This window comes from Limulus polyphemus, unplaced genomic scaffold (assembly GCF_000517525.1).
Source record: "Limulus polyphemus unplaced genomic scaffold, Limulus_polyphemus-2.1.2 Scaffold934, whole genome shotgun sequence".
Lineage (NCBI taxonomy): Eukaryota > Metazoa > Arthropoda > Merostomata > Xiphosura > Limulidae > Limulus > Limulus polyphemus.
The window spans coordinates 232,637-258,994 of record NW_013666544.1 but is presented as its reverse complement, the minus strand read 5'-3'; the positions used below and the strand labels follow the sequence as shown (position 1 = coordinate 258,994).

The following is a 26,358-nucleotide window of genomic DNA, read 5'->3' as shown; positions in this document are numbered from 1 at the left end:
CAAACGTAGACTCGTTACTTGTCAGCATCATCATCAGCTACAAAAGTAAAAAAAAAAAAAGGATCCTATTATTCAAATTTTTTTTCAGGAATCCACCTTCAACGAAATGCAGAGTTGATGCCCCAGAGTTTGTTATTAACTGCAAAAATGTGCAAAGAACTATTTGAGCTGTACCCACCAGCGGTATCGAAACCTAGTTCTTATGAGTTTCAGACTTATTGCTGAGCCACGAGAGGGCTGTATTGGAAAGTTCTCTTAAAGATACTGAGGTAGGTAGGAAACAACAATCCACCTATTAAAATGTGTAATGAATTTAAATGTAGTAATACTAGACATATAGGTACACAAAAAAAGCTTCTGAATCTTCATAAGAGGATCCCTTCCCCCTTACTGCAAACTGAAATGCAATTTTTCTCCACAACCCTTTAAATATAGATTGATCCCTTATACCGATAAATATAATGGGTTCAATGTTCGATCTTCAGCACAAAAGAAATTCTTAATTTGAAAATTATGTTACATTCTCGATCTTTGTTTCAACAGATTGCGACTACTGATTCGAAGTTAACTAGGAATCTCGACGACATGAAGTTAAATATGTTAACATTTTCTAGTTTGTTCAACTATCTATGGCTCAACCAGCTTAATATAAAACATTGATTCAAAGTTCATTTGACTTGACGTTTTTCATTGCTTAGACTTTAAATTAACTTTATTTCAAATATGAGCTATATGATATAAATTATATTTTATACATAACGCCAGAGGTTATATTTAGATACTCACCAGTTCAGTGTGAGACTTGTCTGTCGTTTTTTATTCCTCAACATTTGATTGACAGTTCGTTGAGATGTTACACTAGCGGCACCTAGGCTGGGCTCTTGGATGCCGAGAAAATCATCACATGTGCTACTTAATTCGGATGATTCCTGCACTTCAGAGTTGAGCTTTTCAACACCAGGCCTTACGAAGTCACCAACTGGGTCTGAACTTGGACAATAGGTCAAGAAAGTGTTGTATTCCATGGTTTGATCAGGGAAGATGTGGTGTCCAAATTCAACTGTTATAGTTATAAACATAAAAAAAAATCATAATTTTGAACCAACCCATAACTTTAGATAGGGAAGCAACTGATACATTCAAACACAAACTAACAACCGTATATTACCAAATGCACACAAAATATCATTGTGCGTACTTTGAACACAATAAAGCATATACTCGTAACTTTCTATACCGATCTTCTGTCACGCTTCAAGAACTGTAAATCAAATTAAAATTAAGTAAATCACAGTGTACGTTTTGAGTGTTTGATCCTTTAATAGAAGTTACTGAAGTACAAAGTACAAACGACACCTAGTAAAAAAAGGCTAAATTAATGTATAAGGGCAAGCAGTACAACATTTTGAAAATAACGGAAGTTTTGAAACATTTCACAACAGGCTTTGGGACAAAATATTTTTACAAATAGATATTATACAGTTTGTTCGTTTGAAATTAAGCACAAAGCTCCCCAATGGGCTATCTGTGCTCTGCCCACCACGGGTATCGAAACCCGGTTTTTAGCGTTGTAAGTCCGCTAACATACCACTGTGCCATTGGGGGTATATTATACAGAATCTCGAAGAGTATTCTTGTTGCATATAATTATACATATATTATCTAATTATGTATAATTATGTGTAATATGTAATTCTCTTGAATTATACAGGAGTTTTGCTTGAAGTCATAATTAATAATTCGTGAAATTATTTTCTTCGAAATTAAAGACTCTTTTCTATTACGTAAAAAAGTTGTAAAATAAAATATCATGTTACCTGTTAAATTTTCAATGTTGTCTTTTTGGAAAGCATTGTTTTATTAAAAGCTTGAGATAAAGTCTTGAAAGTTTTTGAAAATCATGGTACATAAAATTAAATACCTAAGTCTCTTTCCTTTCTAGTTTGTTTGTTTATTAATTTCGCACAAAGCTACACGAGGGCTATCTGCGCTAGCCGTCCATAATTTAGCAGTGTAAGACTAGAGGGAAGGCAGCTAGTCATCACCACCCACCGCCAACTCTTGGTCTACTCTTTTACCAACGAATAGTGGGATTGACCGTCATATTATAACGCCCCCAAATATTATAGCGCCTAACCACCTGGCCATGCCGGGCCTTTTCCCTTCTATCGACCAAAAAAGTAACAAATAATTACAAAACTGGATATAGCAGATAAAAATATGTAATTATTCATTTTTAGTGAATAAAAACCTTAAACTATTTAAAAGGCTAGCGCTACCTGTAGCAAGGTTTGTTTGTTTGTTTGTTGGATTTTGCGCAAAGCTAAACAAAAGCTATCTACGCTGACTATCCCTGATATAAACTTTTAGATCAGAGGGAAGGCGGCTAGCCACCAGCACCCACTCTCAACTCTTGTATGATCGAAGTGGGATTTGTCCATCACTCTTATAACAGTCTCATGTCTCCAAAGAATGGAGGTTTTATTGTTTTTTTAAATTGCTGGTAGCACGACTCGAACCACGGAATCTAAGCTCTACATTTCAGCAGTAAGGTTTTCTTTCTTTCATTGAACTTCGCGCAAAGCTGGTCGAGGGTCGCCGACGCTAGCTGTCCCTAATTAAGCAGCGATAAGACTAAATGGAAGGCAAATAGTCGACACCACCCACCGCCAACTCTTGGACTACTCTTTATCAACGAAAAGTTGGACTGAACGTCAAATGATACCGACTCCACGACTAAATGGGAGAGTATGGTCAGTGAAGGGATTCGAACCCGTGACCCGCAGATTTTAAGACTAGCACCCTAACCTATGTCAGACTACGGCAGTAAAAAGCCGATGTATTATAATTACGTTAGATATTGTATTTTTTGTTAAACTGGTTGGAAAACTTGTAAGTAATAATTTACAAACTATCGAAAAGCCAATCCTTTAACAAGATGAATAAGACAGTCTCATTTAAAGAACAGATGTTGTCGTAGTAGTGCTTTTTGTCTAAACGTGAATGATTTGATTAATATAGTATGCCTTAGTCAAGGAGTTAAACCTTCACCATTTGATAATTAAAAATAAAACAAAGCGTATTTTTTACGTATTTTAGACATTATTAAATTACCAAATATCCAAATTTCCAAACTTTTTATGTTTATATTATGTACAACAGGCAACAATAGCTCAGCACACGAGTGAGGGTATGATGGGTATTTTTTCTCCTACATCTGTTCTTTAAGTTTAGAAATATTTTTTTTTGAAATTGCAAAACTTTAGACTTTTTGAACATCATAAGTATGAATTTATTAAAATTATTTTTATATAATTATTCATTAGCATCAACGTCTTAAATTAGCAGGTGCTTTTTATAAATTCATGTGAAATGATTAAAATTTTTTTATGGGTTCCAACTTTATTATTATTATTATTTTAGCTAGGTGTGACATCTTGTCTTGCATGACGCCCTCTAGTTGTGAATGTGCAGCAGAGTGTGTATTTTAACAGATATGCTAGTTAGGCTATGTATAACCTGATATAGATTAAGCGATGTGAGAACGCATAAGAATAGGTTTAAACCAGGAAACATAAATTACATTTCAAAATGAGCCACGTTTTCAAACTTCAACCCTTCTCTTAAAGAAAAAATAAAGTATTTTAGGCGGTAACGATGCAAAACACATGCATTCTGAAGTCCGTATACACCATTTTAAGCCGAGCCACCCAGAATGTGACGTTAGTCATGTGCATACTGAGTTCAAGTTAAGTGATTTCTTATCATTAAAGCGTATCGCCCGCATTCACTTTTCCCGGAAGACTGGAATCGTATTGAGTATAAGGTTAGAAATATATAGATAATACTGCCTAATTACAACTGGCTAAACTTTTAAATATATGCCGAAAGGCGAGTTATATAGATAATATAGTTTTAGTCAAAAAAATCTATGCACACACACTATTACGCAGTTAATCTGAAAGTCCTAAAACAAAACACCACCATTTCGTAAACTAAAAATGAAATACATTGCCCTCATTAATATAAATTAATTTCCTATGAAACGTAAGCCGAAAATTTTACTAACTCACTTAATAGTTAGTTGATTGTATTTGATATTAGAAATATAATGCAGTGATATAAAAATGTGTGCATTCAATAAGTTTTAACATTTATGAGAATTATTTGAGAAATAATTAGTTCCATGAGGAATGGTTTAAATAAAGATAAAAACTCCACGAAATGATAGCTATAAGTCTATGACCAAAACTCTTCACTACAAATTATCTGAACTCTCAAGACGTTGATCTCAAGAAAACAAGTAATTGAAAATTTCGCCCGAAATACTGGTTAGTTCCACAGAAGCGAGGTGTTCATGCTTGAGCTACAACTGTTTTTTATTCCCTAAGATCCCCTCATGTATTTGAGAAACAATGGTTTCTAAATTTAGTTTTGTATTTAGGTAAGTAATATATGACTAAATTCAGTACTGTCGTGGACATTCGCATAAAACTAAAGGGCAGCGTATAACTGATATTTTTTTTTTTTTTTTTTTTTACGTACGTGGTAATTTAAACTAGATATATATAAGTCTAAAAAGACTAAGCCATATAAAGTTAAACTACTTAGAAACATTAAGTTAAATAATAATGATAAAAAACAGAAACAGAAATCTCAGCTTTTCTCATATATCTCCACATGTATTAGCTTGGTAAAACATGATTAAAAGTTTTGTTTTGAATTTCGTTTAAAGTTACACGAGGGCTATCTGCGCCAGCCGTCCCTAATTGAGCAGTGAAAAACTAGAGGAAGGCAGATAGTCATCACCACCCACCGCCATTTTTTGGGCTACCCTTTTACCAACGAACAGTTGGAGTGACCAAACATTATAACGCCCCCACGGTTGAAAAATGAGTCTATTTGATAAGACAAGGATTCGAACCCGCAGATTGCGAGTCGAGTGCCCTAACCACCAGGTATGACTGAAATACTCGATAAATCGTTTGCATAACATACATAATTTTCATAGTAATGTACTATATCTCAATTATATATATTAAGCGACTATGACAGAAACTCTTTGAAGTTTGTTATCACCAAAAACGATTTCGAATTTCAAGGATCAGAACAACAAAGTGGTGATAATATCATACTATTAACTATAATCTACACGCGTCTTGCCGAAAATCCACGGTAACTGAGATACAACGGGAATTTTATGGGGTTAAAATCAGTGTCCTCTACATGATTATTATGCAACGGGCTTTGAATTGGATTATTTTAGGACTTACAAATCATTTACAGATTTATTGAGAAATAGGAATTTTTAGATTTATTGGATATTTACAAATACTTAATTTGAACCCAATCACCCCCTCCCCCAGTGGCACAGCGGTATGTCTGTGGACTTACAACACAAAAACCGAGTTTCGATACCCGTAGTGGGCAGAGCACAGATAGCCCAATGCGTAGCTTTGTGCTTAACTTTAAACAAACAAACAAACAACGAACTAACTTATTTGCCGTAAGATCTACAAGTCACGAAAGAATCTCCAAATCCTTAATTCTAGAATTAATAACATATTATTTATCTTAAAATAACCTCAATCCCAACCAGGCCTAGTTACCGTATTTCCATATCTAAACTTTAATGATTACATTTTTTCTTTATCTTTTAAGTGAACGCTAAGTGTAAACAATAGTACTGAATTTGACATTTTCAAACCTGAACGTCACTTATGCATACCTTGCTATACGGCCGGGTTAGAGACTCTTAGGGTTTAGGTATAGCCTTTCCTACTGACCAGAATGAATTCAGGCAGTCAGCAACACTCATCACCACCAGGGTTGCTAGACCCTACTGGCCAGTGGAAGCCAACTTAAGCCTCCGAGGAGGCCAAGTTGTAGCCAAACATTAAAAACTGCAAAAAAGCCAGAAATAGGCCAAAAACAGGACTATTTCCTATAGCCAAAAATCACAAACATGGGTAGTTTTATAGTTTACACATAGGAAGAACCAATGTTTTCATACAAATCAACTAATTTCAGCATGGAAGAATTATATATTTTAAGTTGCTTTGCACAATAGGGTAAGCATTTATTTAGAGGAAAGGATTGGTTGGGCGATTCGTTCCCGTAAATGTTAGATTTTGAGTGTTTAAATCCATGTCAAATCAGTCATTTGTCAGAATTAACCGTTCTTCCCAGTCCTTTTCTCTACATGTTAAAAAATCTGCTATACCTCGCTTATTATCGGTATTTTTGCCGTCTGAATTATCAAAATTAATTTTACAAAGAACTTTCATTTCATTTTCATTTCAAATTTTTGAAAATTTATAAGAAAAATACAATTTTATTGATCTAAAATCATCCTATACTCTACTTCAACTACAGAAATAAACATCAGGCGATCTCAATTCATTTTAAAAGTTACTTTGCATTAGAATGTGTTCTAAACAATCATTATTAATACACTACACTATCTGAGGTGCTAAATGAATTATGCAAAAAGGACCACTATTTGTAAAATTGATGAATCTCATATCGTTGCCTTGAACAAATTTTTATCACGTACATAATTAACATATAATCTGATAGATTGATCTCATTGCTTTCATTGATTTGGTCCTGATTGTTATACATATTTGCAGTGTTAAATAATTCAAGCAAATCTTTGGTTGCTTTAAAATCCTTGCAGCATTTGTCGCGAAACTTTAACGTTGCTCGAATTCTAATGGCCTCATTCAACATTTCATTCTGCATTCTGCTTCTCAACTTGGTCTTCACTGATGTGACTTGAGAGAAAACGCGCTCACAAATGGCGTTGCTGAGTGGTGTGGCAAGGCAGAGCCTACTTTGTGATCAGTTGAAAAGGCTTATCTCCATTACTGATCACGTATCTGGATATTCCGGCTTAGAATTGAATGGTATTCAAAGGTCTTTTTCCATCGAAAACGTATTATGATGCTCAGTTGACACGAAAGATCTTTCTATATTGTTGTTCCATAACTGACGTGTTTTTCCATGATGTGTTGCATTGGTAGTGCTGCAAATGGTATTCGGTCGGTTTGAGACAGAACCTTCTTTGGGCTCGGACTACTTAAGCTTTTAAACAGATTTTTACTTGCAAGAAGCCTTTTTTTCCACTTGGCTCACGCCTTCTGTAAGGAAAGTTTGGCATCTTTTGTAGATTTAGTCCACTTTTATTTTTGATACTGTGGCATTTTCTTACTTTGACACATAATTGTTAGCCTCGAGGGAGAACATTGCTCCATAGTCTACACTTGAAAGTGGCAGTAACTCTCTTCGTGCTCCATAAACTCTACTACGAAGTGACTGTGATGGGGAAACAGCTCTTTGACAATTTCATCAGGATCTGTATCATTGGCTTGGAAGAAGGCATTTATTCTATCGAAGTCTGACACAACTGGAGACAGGAAATGGAAGTAGAGGTAATTTACATGGTCATTCAGCATGTTCAATAATGTGCACACTTTATAGCGAACATCGATGCTGCAGTTTGCCTCTTCTACCACGAAATAAGCTTTTAATTCCTCCCTGTTGATAGGAATATTGTAAATGACTTTGCATCTCACCAGCCATTTTGTTGTAGACATTTTCTGGAATAGAGCTGGCTTCCCCCTTCTGTTCAAAGTTTGGATCAATGACCTTAACTTGATCCTTGAAAACTTCCCTTCTTGTAATACTTTTGAAGAACCACTTTGGGATCTCCTTGAGTAAGACGTCAAGGTTGGATGGCATTTTCTTGAAAGCATGTTGAATACAAAGTGCAAGTGCAGAGGCACTTCATCCTGATACAATGTGGTGAAGCATCTATAACCCTGGTCCACACTGAATTCCATTCTCCAACCATCATTGAAGCACTGTCACTTGTAAAGCCAATGCATGTAGTAAAATCAAGTCCCACTGTTGCGAGGACTGCCTTAAGTGCATTGAACAGGCTTTCACCACTTACTTGAACAACTTTGACCAGTCCCAGTACAGCACTCATCTCCTTTTCACTGAAATAGCGAATACAGATGCTGGGGCATCAGTTGATTCAATGATGAGCAGTGCAAACCATTTCCCTTGTACGTCATCCTTTAAGTCATTCTTCAAGGCGGGAGACACAACCCAGTTGACTGCACTTGGTACAATGTAGTTGTAAATTTCCCAAGGTGTTTCCTTCGCCATGCTGAATCATGATTTCTCCAAGATAATCTACGGAAACAATAGAATGGTGGCATGCAATAGTAACAGCTAGTTGGATCTGTGCTTGCTTGACAGCGTTGCTGGTTGAGTCAAGGCGTGGTCGTCGCTCTAGAATCAAAGGCTTCATGCTTTGATTCTTTTTTACCCTTTGGTTCTTGTTCAGCCGATTTTTCGTGCTTCGAAATAGACCACAATTTTGGTTACAGTGATTTACGGTATAGTTTACAGTATGCATTTCCCTTTTCATCTGAAGACTTTATGCTATACGTATTGTGTTTCCCAGGTTTTTTTATACCTTTTTTCGTTTCCATGGTTAGACCCTATCAAAATACTCGGTAACAGGTAATATCAACACGTAGACGATATATTTTGTATTTATCTAAAGTTAGCTTATATGTGCGTCGTATGTGTGCATTTACTGAACGACACTCTTAGAGATGAGTTTAATTTATAGTATTGGTCTGGATATTGCAAAAAGAAAGATGACATTATATGTATAACTGAATGCCTAAAAGGGCATTAGTAAAATCAAACACCCACTTGCTGCGCAACAGCTGCATGATGTCACATTGTTATTTTGGAGCACAAGCATTACATCATATGAATATTTAACTAAATAATCTAGAATTACATCATCATAGTGTACTTTACATCGCATTGTGCACTCTAAATACAGAAAGGAAAATTAATTCACACCATCAAACACCTGATATATTGCATTCCAAGCAGGATTACGTGGTCTGTTGTAAATGTGTAATTAGAAATTGAAATGAAATCTTACTCAAATATCATTAGCGTCCTCGAAACATAAGCTCAATATCACTCTTCAGTAAGACATTTCAAGAAAATGCTCCTTCGCAGATGTTTCAAAAGAGAAACATTCGGAAAACTGTCTCTATTGCCAAAAAATTGCTATAAACTTTTCATAGAACACATTTCGCACGAAGAGGCCAATTTGAGCCCAAATTTGGTCGGAGGCCAAAATATATTTTCTGTAATAAATCATAGTTTGATTACGTCAGATTTCTCAAATTTGGCCTCCCAGGAGGCAAAATGACAACCCTGATCACCACTAGGACTTTGTCCGGCTTTGAACCGAATAACAGAAATGATAGTAATATGTGCTCTTACAGCGCACCCACAACTTAAAGTGTTCATTTTGTTTAGCGGTATCGCTGCTCGAACTTTGGCTTTCCAAACCACAGTCTGTCGAGCTAGTACTAAACCACGTCGTTCGTCTCAAGTGTAAACATAATTTTATTGTAATAACAGTAATTAAACGACACTAGAAATGATCCGTCTAATGCAGGACATTTTAATATATGATTTTAGATAAACAACACAATATCTTCTAAGATGTAATGGATCTCAGGTATGGTGTCTGAAGTAAATTTCAGGCCAGTTTTGTTTTAATATTTTAATTTATTTCTTGAAAATTTTTATCTAACTAACTAATCTCCTAAGATGACCAATAATCTTTGTTCCCACCAAGGTAATTCGAAACCTGGTCGCGATGAACATAATTTTATTTGGTACACTCATGGGCCTTCCCAATGTCAAATTAGATTAGGATATATTACCATCCTACAATTATATTTGTCGAGATTTACATCTTTTGTCACGAGCTGAATTCAGATTCTTAAGAGTAAACTCAACAATGTCAACGATATCCCCCAAAGAAATAGTTAAACTTTCCGTACTCTACAAAACACGAAGTATGGTGGAGCTTAGTAGCTTCAGATGCTATGATTCTTCTACTAGCACCTTTAATGTTATTCTATTTTTTCTTTGTTTCAGACTAATATAAAAAGGGAAAAAAGGTATCATAGATTAACTTACTCTAATTCTGCCTAAAATATTTTCAAGTGGCACGGCTATTGAGAATTCTCTTTTGTTTCACTTTTTATCCCACATTCCTATTTAATTTTGTTAAGAGTTTTCATATTTCATTCTATTCTTAGCTGGCTCGTTGGATCTCTTTCTGGTGATTTAATAAACAAACTGCAAAAGGCGGATAAGAGTTACTGATAATTGCATGAGTGTAGGCAGGGGAAGGCAAAACACTCTCTAAGATGCCACCATATATGAATAACACATTTAAAACGGTCAAAACAGCTTCAAATACCATGAAAATTACACATTTTCCAAAGAATACTGCCCCATCTCCCAGTCAGGCTTCCCCACAAATTTTCCTTTCCTCCAAAAGTAGCACAATTCCGCTAAAGATTTCTGTCTACACCCCTGAGTTTTTCAGTTTTTCTATAACAAGTTGCTAAGTAATATAAAGGTTGAAGGCTGATCCTTCTAGGTGAACAGACAGATAGAAAAATTAAGTTTGATATGTTTCCCACAACTTTTGTCATCTTAATTCGTTAAGTTTTCCTTGGACTGGATAAGTAAAAATAGTCTCACAAACGTGTAGCTCCAGAAAATGTTACATTTGTGAAGGATGTTATTGAGTTATCACGGTTTCGTACCTTCGACTATAAAAGATATGAAGTATTCTTGTAGGTCCTGAAGATTTGAGTGACATGGGCAGGGAAACTGGAAAATTTGACTCATAGCCTGTTTCTCTGATTAGTCTAATCCTTGGTTAAAACTCCCAGTAACAACCTGGCAAAGATCCGTGTTATATGTATGTTGATATATAGCCTGTTTCTCTGAGTGGCATAATCCTTGGTTTACACTCCCAGTAACAACGTGGCAGAGATTCGTGTTGTACGTGTGTTTCTCTGAGTGTCCTAATCCTTGGTTTATCCTCCTAGTAACAATGTGGCAGAGATCCATGTTATATGTGTGTGTTGAACGCACGAGCGAATGCTGTAACTGGTCCATTCTCTGTGTAAAAACTTTTATTCCATCTTCCTCTGCAGTCTTAATTTTACAGTCAGTATGTTCGTGTATGGTGGCAGCTATTACGTGCCATGGCAGGCTGGTGATCCACATCTCTTTGTCCTGGGATAAATCTTATATCTCTGAGTAAAGTTGATATTTTGCCATCTCTACTTTCTTAGGTAGTTTTAATCTTGGTATCAATATCAGTAGTTAAACCAAACTCTAAATCACACGAAACATTTTGTGCGTCATATTCGTTACTTCATCAACATTTCTGTCACGCTTTTTCAATGCATCTCTATAATTCTTCTCATATGATATACATATATATATATACAAATTATATCAAGAAATATCATTTCTCGAAGTATTTATAACATTTCTCTGAAGGTAGCTTGAAGCTCCACCGATCCAGAAACATGTCTTTTTTTTTACAACAAGCAAAAACTAAATAACAATAATTCACTTTATTACAAAGGAAGACAGACAAAATAACACAATATTTTTAAAACTTGTCACAAGAACCAATACCCAATACAAAAATGGTCTGTTGCTGGACTGTTGGGAGAGCGGTAAGTTTACGTACTTACAAAGCTAAAATCTGGGGTTTCATTCCCCACCGTAGACACAACAGATAGCCTAATGTGACTTTGTTCTAAAACAAACAAAAAATGTAAAGGTGTGGAAAAGAACATTCTTTTAGTGGTTGCTGGCGAAAGACGAGGTTTCCGATCCATTTTCATAGTGCAGTCTTATTCTAGCGTGATTTCCATGTTATGTAAATCCTTATCATATCGTTAAATAAATATCATTTCGGTGTATAACTCATTGATACACTCGAAATTAATCTGAAAAACCTTATCTAATTTATAACAGAAATCTGAATCATCACATTGTAGACTGGGGGGGAGGGGGTCTTGCAATTTAAAATAAATATGTACACGACTCATTAGTCAAGTTGAAGAAAAACTGTTTACTTATCCCAACGTTCTTCAATTATGTCTTTATCATGAAAAATAATGCCTATATTGGCACGGTTACACATAATCTGGTTAATATAAGCTCAGACTCTGTTTTAATGTGCAGAAAGATATTATTAAGGAAGGAAGGAAGCCAGGTTTTAATAAATTATTTTATCGTGTTGAATAATAGATCGGGTTTGAATGTTATCATCTTTATCGTAATTTTGTTTTTTTAGTATCTAACTGATACAGGTATTCGGATAATTTTTTATTTAAACATCCACGTTAAAACCGTCAGAACACAGCAGTGTTGGAACACTTTTTATGGTGGTGCTGAAATCCATTTAACAAAACTGTAAATCTTGTTTATGATGGAAACTACGTATTCCCTTGTTATTATTGTGTTAAAACATGTTAATAAAAGCAGGTACCTCTTACTTCAATTCAGGGCATGCGGCCACACTCCAGATCCTTCGCCCTTGTTAGAAGAGCATCAAAATTGATGTAAACAATATACACGATAAGACATACAAAGCAGAACGTTAGGTAATCTGAGCACATATTTTGAAACAAAAAGCATATTTCAATATTATGATGGTTCTAATAATGATAATACATTCCAACAACATAGAATAATGACAAAACATTCCAACAATGTACAATAATGATAACATTTTCCAAAAGTGTACAATAATCATAAGATATTTCAACATTGAGACATTCCAATAATGTACAATAATGATTAAATATTCCAACAATGTACAATAATGATCAAATATTCCAATAGTGTACAATAATCATAAGATATTCCAACAATGTACAATAATGATCAAATATTCCAATTGTGTACAATAATGATCAAATATTCCAATTGTGTACAATAATGATCAAATATTCCAATAGTGTACAACTACACTGTTGGAATATTTTATCATTATTATACATTGTTGAAATATCTCAATGTTGTAATATCTTATGATTATTGTACATTGTTGGAATACCTTATGACTATTGTACACTATTGAAATATCTTATCATTATTGTACATTGTTGGAATATCTTATGATTCAATAATCATAAGATACTCCAACAGTGTACAATAATCATAAGATACTCCAACAGTGTACAATAATCATAAGATACTCCAACAGTGTACAATAATGATAAGTGTCAATCTCTTAGTGATATGGAAAACAAATAATCAGTTGTGAATGTTTCTTCTCCTCGCTAAAATGTGTAATTTCGTTAAAGGATATAAGCCTAATATATTCTTTTAATTCACTATTCCTCTGCAGAAGACTAGTTTCGCTAAACCCCGAAAACTTGAAATCACAATACATCTATAAAGACAGACAGTCGATATACGAACACGTGATTTGAAAGTTTGGAAGACGGTCCAAATAAACTCTCTGATACGATATCAAACATTGATCAAATATATTACATGTTTTGCAGTCGCTTTTCATTTCTCGGGACATATAATAAATATTCTGTTTGGAATAATAGCATAAAAAGGCTAACTGATTCGTTATAAGAAGCGAAATATGTTATTTTTACGATTCGCCCAAAACCTATCAACGTATCGTTTGTATAATTCGACTTAAAACTTAAATTAAATTCAAGAATATTTTATCACTGTTTCGACAGAATTGTTTTTTTTAGGCCAAGAAGGAGAGGTTATTAAGAGCTTTGAAACAGCTGATTTTTTATAAACTATCTATGGAAGTACTCTCTACACCCTTCTGTCACAGGGAGTGAGCTGAAGTTCTGAATTCTGCTGTTTTGTTCATGAATTTGACCAATCACATATTCCTAGTTTACGGTAAATTTCTAAAGAGGAATGTGGTTGATTATGCAAAGTTTGAGATGAAGTTTCTGATGAATAAAATATTCTGCATTTTCAGAGACATTCATACCCTGGAGAGGTGTGTTAATTATTAAAAATATCTGCGTATACGTCATACTTAGTTTAGCTCCTTCAAAATTTTCTCATACAATATTACGTCTAATGAAAAGTTTTTTTTTTGTTTTTGTAAGGAGATTTAACATGAGGCACTTCTCTTTCATTTACGTTGATCACACACGAGGAATGTTTTCATTTTTAGATTGATTTACTTATCAGTGGTTTATACTTAGTCTAGCGAAAGTGTCATTTTCTTTCTGACGTGCTGTATGTTTATTAAACTGAATTGTGGAAAATTTTCAATTATACAAAATACAGAATATCTTAACTTCTCCAGTATGTAATTGCAATTAGATGCTCTAACTTGTGCACTGGATCCGTTTTCATATTAGCAAACTGGTTTGATTAAGCTAACTATAGCTTTTAAACTGAGTTAGTTGTAGCTCACCTGTAGAGAATGTATGCCTAGACCTGTTCTGTAACTTGAATTTAAGCCTATGCTTATTTAATTTGATATAATATGATACTTGAAAGACAAAGCAGAAAAAGTTTTCAAACTGCTAAATAAATTTTCTTATTTAGTGTTCGTAATTAAATACAAACATGGTCTGTGGATAGTACAGCTGATATCTTTTGCAACAAAGTAAATAATTATGGAGTAAAGCTCGTTAAAATTGTATGTTTGATTTAAGAAGAAAAAAAGAGCTGTTGTTTGGGCTGGAACAGAGCTTCAAACAAATAAAATTTCGAATAAGTGTGTGATTACTGAATGTTCAGCTTAGCTTGTGATGGGTTCTAGTATTTATGAAAAGCTTTTCGGTAATAGATGTTAACAGACAAATAAAAAACTCCGAAAATCCATTTTCACATAACTTTTATTCTAAATCTGTATTTGACTGACTAAAGAAAACGTGATAAAAATCTGGAAGCTCACAATACTTATAGTCTACAGAGCTCGACATAATTAATAACATTGTTAAATGGATACTTAGTTTAACAATAATGGTATATGTATATCATTAAATATATACGTCACTATACGATTTCAGAATAAAATTTTATAAAACCTCAGAAAACAATTTAAGCGGTTTTAATAATACAAGCAAGTAATTTCTATGAAAGACAAAGTTTGTACAGAAATCAAATCTTACAGTTTAGATTTGTGGCTGAATTTAACACGAAGCCATGGGACTGGTAGCGAAGAACTTCTAAACCATAAATATATGAAAAGATAAAATCATCAAAAAAAGAATAAAATAAGACAGGCCATTATAAGTTCCAATTCTAAAATTAATGTTTTAAAAAAAATTGTTCATTCGTGAATCTTGGAAATTTGATTTCACTTTGAAAAGGTGATTTAGCTTTTTGTGTTGAGGTTTATCATTCTAAGATTGAGTTAAAAGTATGGATATTAAACTATATTAGAAAATGATGGATAAAAAATATAGTTCTTCATCTGGTGTGTTTGTTAACTTGTTGTATGGATTAGGTGTACAAACAATGTGAATGTGATGACCAGCGTCATTAAAAAAGTCACACTGGTTTGCGCAAAATTCAATGTTTAATTTTCTATTTGCAAAGATTGACATTATTGTGTGTTTTTGGAAGTGTACAAGATCGTATGTTAAATTCCTGTTAGGTTTAACTAAAAGAGACAAGGAAATAGGTGAAAAATGTGGAATACGATGATTCACGTTTATGAGGACTTGTTATTTTATACACTTTTGTTTAAATGAGAGTTGAAAGGAAAAATTTAAAATATAAACATGGTAGCACTTTGAGGCTTACCAAATGTTTCAATTGAATCAGACTAATAAAAATTGTGACATTAAAGAACATCCTGCCGGCTGCATGGCGATTATAGTACCAGAGTCGGTGGAGAAGACATTGTCAGAAGTATATATATATGTATGCTTTAAGCTGTATACTTTCAAGAACACATAACAAAGCCTAGTTAATATCAACGAAATAAAGTGGAAAGAAAAATAACGAAAATTGCACAAGCAGCTATAACAACATATTCAGTTCTATTGTACGTGACCTTTTATAAAACCAGTAACGTATTGAGCTCATATAAATTAATGTCCAAGAACTAACCGGGGTGGAACATCACTGGAGGAAAACTACTTATTATCCGCCATTTTCTTACTGAATTTAAGGCCCATAATTTCAATAGCAATCAAACTATACTATCCTTCTTTTTTTAAGACAAGATTTGCTTGTTTGGTTGTTGTTGTTAAGCTCAAAACAACACAATGGATTATCTTTGCTGTGTCCACCATGGGCGTTGAAACTCAGAATTAGCACTGAGCCACTTGGAGGCTACGGACCAAAAATGAGTCAAGAAAAAAAATCCTTGAAATCAAATTGCAAGAAAATTGTAATTAAACCAGTTGTAAAAGACAGAATCATTGCTATAAGACGACAACACTTAAACATATGAACTCGGGATTTTGGAAAGAGAAAGGCTGGAATATAAAACTTAGCGATATATAGGCCTAGTTGTAATGATACAAACAATTCCTAAATGATATGTTAATCAGTGACATAATTATATCTCTTGTGTTTTAAAATTAATCATAATAAGAGATATACCATTCCAGTTTTCATTAATTAATAGAAAACTGCTTATTTTAAAGTTTCACAAACAGAGTAACAATGTGTCTATAATCGTCTATTTTATTTTTGCTCCTGACCTCGCTGTGTCCACCCGTGACACAGTAATTCATAAGTACAGTAAGCCATGATACAGTAATTCATAAGCGCAGTAAGTCATATATGTCTCTGACATGACGCACAACAATATAAATAAAGAAGTTATTCAAGAAATCACTCAACATAATTACGTCATGAATATCCACATCCATGCCTCAAGATCGGACATTTTTTATCTCCTTATCGAGATGTATTAGTCGAATCATACTGGGTTTATTTTATGATAAACTTGTAGCCTTTATTTAACGAACTACCCAGTTTTGAAAAATATGTCCTACGAGTATTAAAGCTGATTCCTGAGCTTTCGCTCAACTACTTCAAAGTTACTTATATTTTAGCAATAGATGTGTACAGTATTTGTACATCGTGGTATTACATGAGGCCGTAAGTTATTCCTTAAATGTTTTTTTACAATATTCTGTCTCCTGCTCTGGATCCTTTAAGATAACACTTGTTAATACGGTTTTAAAGAAGCGTACTGTCGAATTGAGAACACAGGAACAGTACAATTTAAAACATATAGTCTCGTCTCTAGTGTTTTAATCGGTTACTGGTTCCCATAACATAGCAAAAACAACAACAAAACTGGGCCAGTTGGTCGGAACAAACTGAAAATTAAGAAATTGTTCAAAATGTAAAGAAGAAGGAATCCTCAATAACCGCGGCACTTAAACTTCTTTTAGGCAGGATTAGAATAAATTAATGTATGATAACTTTTTTTTTCTTTTTATTAGCTATACTTTTGTGCACCAGCAATACCAAGCGTGGGACGCGCGTGTATTCGATTCGATTTTATTATTCATCAGGATCTCTACTAGTCAACCCAAAAATTGAAATTCTTTTAGGCAGGATTAGAGTAAATTTATCTGTTAGACCTTGGGCGTGGTCAAACACATTAATTGAAATGGTTTGACCTCCTGAGTCCAAAACCGTAATTAGATCTCAAATCGGTCAAGAGATGACGGAGCTATGAGCTAAAAGTTTGTACTTGAAAAACAACAACAACCAAACTCAGAGCCATTCTATGGGCCGCTATGCCGCAGCTAAAAAAAGAAAAAAAAACAAACTATTTCATGCCCTTGGAGCAGGTAATAATTAGGTCGGAGTCCACGATAATTTTCGTGATGTCGAAAGGGTCCTCAAAGTTCGAAAGGCTGAGAACCTAGAAGTTGGAGGACAAAAACTTATAGTGATTATTTTTTCTTTGAATTACAGGTAACAATGTTTCCGGATGTAATTTTTAAAACTCAGGTGTATTTTAGTCCTGAATCATAGATAAACCGTGGCTTATCTTCAAGTTGAAAAGAATTATCAACCTAAAGGTAAATAAGCTATTTCCAAATCACTTGTTATCGTGGTCTCTGTTTTTCACCGACTTTACTTCTTTGCTCGTATTATCCCGTATGAAGAATAAGCTGACGTGGCGACATATCCCATTATGCTGCATATGTCTTTTTTCTTCTAATGTGTTCACTGTGGATTTTAATCCCTTTATTACAGCTTTTGCATTCTAGAATAGAAACGATGTAAGAACGTACTAAAAGACTTAGGATACATAAAAAAAAATTATGCATTTTTAGATATTTTTCCCACGAGATGTTTGTGAAATTTACGTATAAGAAATGTGTGTCCCAACCGTCATTATTGGGTTACATGTATCACAGCAACCATTTATGGAAACGTGTTATATACACATTCTGAGGTGAAAGTAATGAAAAGACATATTATAATCAAAGTTAATTACTCTTAAACGATATTACTGAACCGCCGCGTTCAGAATATTTTTACGAAATTATGGAACTCATCAACACTACACAAACATACGCTGTGACATACAGCACGATAGTAATGAAACGATTAAATCAGGATTGTGTAGAAAATATATTTTCAAATCAAGTTTAATTGTCAGAACTCACAATCTAAAATGAACCATGGCAGCCAAAACAAAAACAAAAAACACGTCTGAAATACTACTATTATGCATTGTTAAGAACTGGGTGTTAAAGAGTAAAACCAGCATTTAAACTGGAGAAAGGTGACAGCTCTACAGGCCTTATACAATGTGATGAAACGACACTCTGATTTGTTTCTCTTCCTTTTATACTTGTAGTCAGTTCATTTGTTTTGGTCCGGCCCCCAGTGGCATAGCGGTATGTCTGCGGACTTATATCGCTAGAAACCGGATGTCGATACTCGTGGTGGGCAGAGCACAGATAGCCCTTTGTGTAGCTTTGTGCTAACTATAAATCAATCACTGTTTTGATCCTTGAATCATTAATGTTATCAGAAAAGCCTGAGCTTATTCTGCATTGATTTCGCACAGAAGTATTCTTAGTTTTTTGGGAAAATAACTAATGTCGTGTGACCTAGAAAACAGTCTACGTTGGTATTTCAAATCAAAGCTTCCTGGGTTAGGCACCATAAACAATCATATTTTCTGGAAACTGGATTTTGTAGAAAAACAGATAAAAATTCAAACTTACAAACTGTAGTTAAACTTTACGGTAATGTAAAAGCCTACATAGCTTAATTAGAAGAACAAAATAAGGATTAGGTACTTCCATAACAACACCTTATCATTTTCCCAGAAAGTACAAAAGTTAATTCTTTTCTTATCAAAACGAAAAACAAAAAAATAAAATAAAAGACTTAACCGAATAAATACTTTTTTTTATTCTGACCCTAGCTCGAGGAGTCTGAGTTAAGAGCTTTTTAATGACAATCACGCTTATACGAGACTCGTTGAAACAAGAAATTTACATGGAGTTTACATGCCTAAAGCTATGTAAAAAAATTTTAAGAAACCTTAATTGCATTCAACAGTTATAATTTTCTTTTACGATAGTCTATCAAAGTCCATACGTCATAGCTCGATGAAATACCTTCTGGCTATTATGCCTGATATTTACCTAAAAAAGGCCGTAGACACAGTTGTTTGTTCTGTTCATTATCGTTTTTCTCAGTATTAGCTAAGCATTACATGTGTTATTGTTTTTCAGCTTAGGTTGTATTGATTCTTTGATCAATTTTAACTGTTAATGAATTTCAAACAAACGAACACTCAAACTCACATACCTCGAAACTCTATTTAAAGTTTTATTTATATGTGATCTTTAAATTTAAAACTGAATAATTAATTCGAGGTATATGGATTATATATGCGTTGCTTTTCTAAAAATTAACATAAACAAGACACACGTAAACAATTGTCAATAATAAACCATTTAAAGCAGTGACCATTCCTGAGACTTGGACGAATCACTTACTGGTCGTTGTGCTGTAGCAGAAAATTATTATTTACATTTGATAATAACAATGTGCTTGTCATTTTTTCAGATTAATATAAAAACAATGAAAATGGCAAAAACGCGAAAATTCATAATGATTCCAGTCAAATACGTATTAATTTAACAAGCTATGGATACAATATGTCCTGAATTGCAAGGTGTGCTAAAGCCGAATGTGACTTAATATGCTTAGTGTGCTAGGCTGGAAATCAGAAGATTCAATGTTCAAGACGTAATATGCCACATTTTCAGCTGTGAAAGCATTATAACAGTGACAGTCAGTTCATATGTTTGGTTAAAAGAATCCATGTAGGTGTTAGGCACTGCTGACTGCATGGTTGGCATCCTTCTGATCAGTAGTTCTAAATTATGGATGGCTACACCTGAATCTTCTAATCTGAAACTCACGTGATGGAATGGCCTACAGAGTAGTGTATGGGGTATAATTCACCAATAGCTTTGAATTGAAGACAAGTTGGGCAAGGTTGCCTAATATCGCCCTTCCTCTTCTGCTAGTGATCGACTGGGTTATGAAGAGATCTAGTGAATCAAAAGAAAATGCATCCCGTAGACGCTGTGGACATAACTAGATTACCTTGATTTTGCTGACGATCTGGCTCTTCTGTCACACAGCTACAATTAGATGCAGGAAAAAACATCATTTCTGGAAAGTATATCAGTTCAAACTGGACTAATCTTCCATAAGGGCAAAACAAAGGTTCTTAAAATCAACACTAGAAGTAGGAAAACAATAACACTTGGAGGTGAACCTTTTGAAGACATAAACTCGTTGACCTACCTGGGCAGCGTGATCGACAAATTAGGAGGCGCTGATGAAGAATCAGTAAAGCTAGAATAGTTTTCCTCACATTAAAGAATGTCTACAATTCAAGAGAAATTACAACACATACACTTATATCCACATATTCAATTCAATTGTCAAATCAGAACTCCCGTATGATTCAGAAACGTGGAGAATAATACTGAACCAGAATTTCGTTAATATGTGTCTACGCAGGATGCACAAGAATAATAGTGAAGAAGAACCAGAATTTCGTTAATAGGTGTCTACGCAGGATTCTTCGCATTTACTGGGGGAAAAAAAAGTCAGTAAGATTGAATTATGGGAATGGGTCAAGTAAAAATATGTTGAGAAAGAAAGTAGGGCTTGATTGGCCACACGCTACGAAAGCTCTCTTGGCATGGAACCCACAAGTGAAGAGATGGACACCAAGGAATACCTTGAGGCAGATACACAGAAAACGAAATAAACCTGGAGAAAACTAGAAAAGATAGTCCACTGACGGACACCTGGCGTAGTGTCGTCGATGGCCTATTTTCCAAAAGGAACGATGATCCCAAGTAAGTATACTTAAGTCTTGGAGTCTCTGAGCTGTACGTTTTGCTCATGTGTTGCTTATAGTTCCTCTCAAGTTGAAAACATCAAACACTGTAAGGTGTTACAGACAGTAAAATACAGACATGCAAACATGGCTTTGTATACTCTGGGGATCAGAATTTAACGGGAAGCTCATTGAATAAACGTATTTGAAAGTTTAAAACTACTTTTTCATCACATCAGGAATTGCGTATAGTGTGATTATTTGCTAAATGACAAATTTTGACTTGAAAATCGTGTGATGAAATTGTTTTATACGAAAAATATTAAAAAGAAGATTCCTCGGTATTCAGAAAATAACTTTCACGTGTACTAAACTGGATAAAAGTTTGAATTTCGAATCATATTTTAATAGTACTATTGCGTCTTAAATTTCTAAATATGCCACAAGTTTATCATACACTTCTACTAAAATGTTTTAATTTTATCATTTTTCAGAATTTGTCATACCTGCTAATGGGCTTAGACAATTTGATAATAAAGTGAGAAAAAACGGCCCTTTCTATCCAGATAATAATACAAAATATACATTTTAACCAACGTTTTGTCATTGCGACTTCATCAGAACTACCGGCAATGGCGAAACGTTGGCTAAAATGAAAAGTTTTTATTATTATCTGGAGAGCAAAGGTCATTTTTAACTGACTTTTTTGTCAAAATGTTTTAATTTTAGTTTTACTAAATTACTTTAACATTATTGCGAACATAAACAATATTATCTGAAGAGCAAAGGTCATTTTTAACTGACTTTTTTGTCAAATGTTTTAATTTTAGTTTTACTAAATTACTTTAACATTATTATGAACACAAATAATTTGAGGTCACGATCGTAGGAATAGGAAACTGAGGTCACGATCTTTCTCTCTCTTAGAACCTGTTGGCTGTTCTTTAATTGAAGTAACCTATATTGCAGGACAGAAATTCTATTATATTATGAGGCTTCTGTTAGTGAAAGATAATGTTACAAAAAAAAAATAGATACACATTTGAAAAGAAGAAGATTCTACAGAACAGGCCCCCAGCGGCACAGCGATGTGTCTGCGGACTTACAACGCTAGAAACCGGGTTTCGATATCTGCGGTGGGCAGAGCACAGATAGCCCATTGTGTAGCTTTGTGCTTAATTACAAACAAACAAATCTATAAAATAGATAACTTCAGGGACACGAATAGCTGTCCGGTTCCTTGTGGTATTACATATTTTGACAATCGCTTTTCTGGTGCAAAATATGAATATACACTTTATGTATTAAATATCTTCACCTTTCTCACCCGTAACCCAATTTCATCTTCCGGGTGAGTTTTATGACCAATCTCTTCATGGCCAGTTTATATGGGCATATCACCGTTGGACCACTAACCTTCTCTGTCAGTTAATATTTTGTTCAAAGCTGACCTAATATTCCGTCGTCACATCGTGTATTTAGATACTGGAATTTACTGTTCTGTCGGAAGATTATGTGTTTAAATGTAGTAAGCTAAGACTACATTTTTTGAATTATCGTAGCATTTATATAAAAACTGAAGCTGTGTTTTTGAATTGTTAATTTCACATTTATGTTTAGAAATCGAGACCACGTCTTTCAAACTGTGGATTGTGCCTTTAAAAGTCGAGAGCGCACTTTTGAATCTCCGAATCATGTGCTTAGATGTTGAGACTGAGCTTTGTAACGGTCAGATCGTGTGTTTAGAAGTTAAAGTTGTACTCTTCTGTTCTATAACCACTATTTTAAGACAACGTGATTAAAAGTTGAAGCTTCAATTTTCTGTCGTTAGACCTCATAGGTCATGGCCCGGCATGGCCAGGTGGTTAGGGCGCTCGACTCGCAATCTGCTCGCCCTTTCAGCCGTGGGGGCGTTATAAGTGACGGTCAATCCCACTATTCGTTGGTAAAAGAGTAGCTCAAGAGTTGGCTGTGGATAGTGATGACTAGCTGCCTTCCCTCTAGTCTTACACTGCTAAATTAGGGACGGCTAGCGCAGATAGCCCTCGTGTAGCTTTGCGCGAAATTCAAAACAAATAAACCTCATATGTTTAAAATGTCATACAATTTTTTAAGTTGTCGTGTGTTCAAAAACTCAGTTGAACAGTGTTCAATCGATAGATGCTGAGGCTATCATCTTCTCAGTTGTTAGATCATATGTTTAAAAGTATTCGGGCATCATATGATGAGCACAACATTTCAACCATATTTTATGGCGCAGTATGGCCAGGTGGTTAAGGCGCTCGACTCGCAATCTGCGGGCCGCGGGTTCAAATCCCCGTCACACCAAACATGCTCCCCCTTTCAGCCGTTTGGGCATTATAATGTGACGGTCAATCCTACTATTCGTTGGTAAAAGGGTAGCCCAAGAGTTTGCGGTGGGTGGTGATGACTAGCTGCCTTCCCTCTAGTCTTACACTGCTAAATTAGGGACGGCTAGCGCAGATAGCCCTCGTGTAGCTTTGCGCGAAATTCAAAACAAACAAACCATATTTTATATCATTCGCCCAAATCTGAGCCCGTAGTTTCTGTCTCCAGTTCATGGTGATTATAAGCTCAGACAGTAAGTATGTAAGTTTTCAGCAATAATTCACAGTTGTCAGTCCGTAGTAATTAGAATCTGATGACGAAGTTTTTAGTCGCCAATAGATATCTCTATATACACGGAGATCAGAAATCAATACTGTAGATCTCCATCGTCAGTGTGTACTGATAAGAAATGAATGTTTTAGTTTCAGTCCATGTTGATTAAAACTGGCACTCTAGTTTTCCGTCGTCAGTCCCTGTTACTTAAAACACCGAGTTTGTAGTTTTCCGTCCCCATTTTATGTTTATTAGAAATTGGCGCTGTAGTTTTCCGTCGCAAATCCATGTTGATTAAAAAATTGAGCCTGTGGTTTCCGTCGCCAGCCAATGTTAAGAAACCGAGTCTGTTTCTGTCGCTCCGTTCGTGGTCATTAGAAACTTATATTATATAAGTTTAGTCGTCAATCCTTGCTGATTCGAAACTGATGCCGTAGTTTCCTAACTTTTATCAGTCCGCACTAATAAGAAATTAAGGCTGTAGTACTCTGTTGTCAGCCAATGGCGATTAGAAACTGATGCCGTAGTTTCCTAACTTTTATCAGTCCGCACTAATAAGAAACTAAGGCTGTAGTACTCTGTTGTCAGCCAATGGCGATTAGAAACTGATGCCGTAGTTTCCTAACTTTTATCAGTCCGCGCTAATAAGAAACTGAGGCTGTAATACTCTGTTGTCAGCCACTGGCGATTAGAAACTGCATAAGTCTAATTCTCGTCAGTCTGTGTGATTGGTAACTGAGCACGTAGTTTTCCGTTGTCAATTCGTTACAACTAAAGACTGAAGCTAAAGTTTTATGTTGTCATGCTGTTCTGATTGATAGCTGAAGTTATATTGTTTCTGTCGTCAGCTCGTGTTATTTATAAACTGAGACTATAATTTTCAGTTTCCAGTTCCGTGATATTAGAACTGAGACCGTAAAAACTATAGTTCGTCAATCCTCTATGATTAGAAATGAAGACTGTATAATTTGCTGTTGTCAGTTCATTTTGATTAGACACTGAGACTTTATTTTTCCGTTTCCAGTCCATGGTGTTTAGAAGTGGAGACTGCAGTTTTCTGTCGTTAATCCTTGTTGATTAGACACTAAAACTATAGTTTTCTTTAATACCTGGTCTTTAGAAACTGAGCCTGTAGCTTTCTGTAGTTAGTCCGGTTAATTAGAAACTGGGACTATAGTTTTCTTCAGTACCTGGTCTTTAGAAACTGGGCCTGTAGCTTTCTGTAGTTAGTCCGGTTAATTAGAAACTGGGACTATAGTTTTCTTCAGTACCTGGTCTTTAGAAACTGGGCCTGTAGCTTTCTGTAGTTAGTCCGATTAATTAGAAACTGGGACTATAGTTTTCTTTAGTACCTGGTCTTTAGAAACTGAGCCTGTAGCTTTCTGTAGTTAGTCCGATTAATTAGAAACTGGGACTATAGTGTTCTTCAGTACCTGGTCTTTAGAATCTCAGACTGTAGTTTTCTGTCGTCATTTTATTATGATTAGAAACTGAGATTATAGTTTTCTTCAGTACCTGGTCTTTAGAAACTCAGACTATAGTTTTTCGTCATCATTTTATTGTGATTAAAAACTGCAACTATAGTTGTCTGTCGTTAGTCAGGTGATGTGTATAATCTAAGACGTGCTTTGAATGTACCTGAACGAAATAATTATTAAAAAAAAACATTTTTTTCAACTAAATTTATCTAGTTCTTAGAAACTGTAAATGACACCATACGAAAAATAACAGCGTTGTCCACGCATTACGAGAAACTTACACACGCATACACACACCTGGTGGTAAATCGGGTGGCTCAGAACACTAAAAATCGGGTTTCGATAGCCGCGGCGGGCAGAGCACAAAGCACAGATAGTCCATTGTGTAGTTTTGTGCTTAACAACAAACAAACAAAGCACTTTTCTTATTATTATCTAAAACTGACGAGTGCTTATAACGTAACAACCAGATACCATGGACACATTAAATTCATCTTTACTTGTGAGTTATATCAATTGTTTTTGGAAGATACTGGAAAATCGTGAAGTATTGCAAGTGATAGCTCATGCCTTGCATATTAAATAATAGATCTTCTTTAGTAGCTTGCAGTCATTTGTTTTTGGAGAGCTACAAAGTCAGAAAAAGCGAACTCTATACCGCGTTCAGTTAAGATTGTGACGGATTTATTATTGTATATTTATTTTAATATCGATGTTTGCTTAAATGAAATTTATATTTAGAAATGTACATAATGCACATTGTTAAATGTGTATTGCGACACTCCCGTCTATTCTCTAAAGTTGTAGAAGATTCTGGAATGTAAGAATCAACAATATATGTGTGTACGTAAACGCTAGTGTTAGCGTTACTATTGTTACGTAAAACTGAAATTTCGAGAAACCCTCCACACGCCTATAAATATATAACCAACGCGACGCGCCAATAAGGAGCATTTATTATTGGGTTGCTGTAATTGATGTGCTATAAACTTCGTAAGCTATAACTGTGATTAACGCTTA

General features: G+C 34.8%; 1 protein-coding gene across 1 annotated transcript in view; it reads right to left on the bottom strand.

Annotated features, from left to right (window-relative positions):
- The window catches only part of LOC106461322 (DNA-binding protein RFX6-like), a 75,423-nt gene that overhangs the window by 45,960 nt on the left and 3,105 nt on the right, over positions 1 to 26,358 (bottom strand). Inside the window, exon 2 of the mRNA XM_022388194.1 lies at positions 787 to 1,060. Coding sequence (XP_022243902.1) covers positions 787 to 1,025 — 239 coding nt within the window. The 5' untranslated portion in view covers positions 1,026 to 1,060. The remainder of the gene's footprint in view (positions 1 to 786; positions 1,061 to 26,358) is intronic.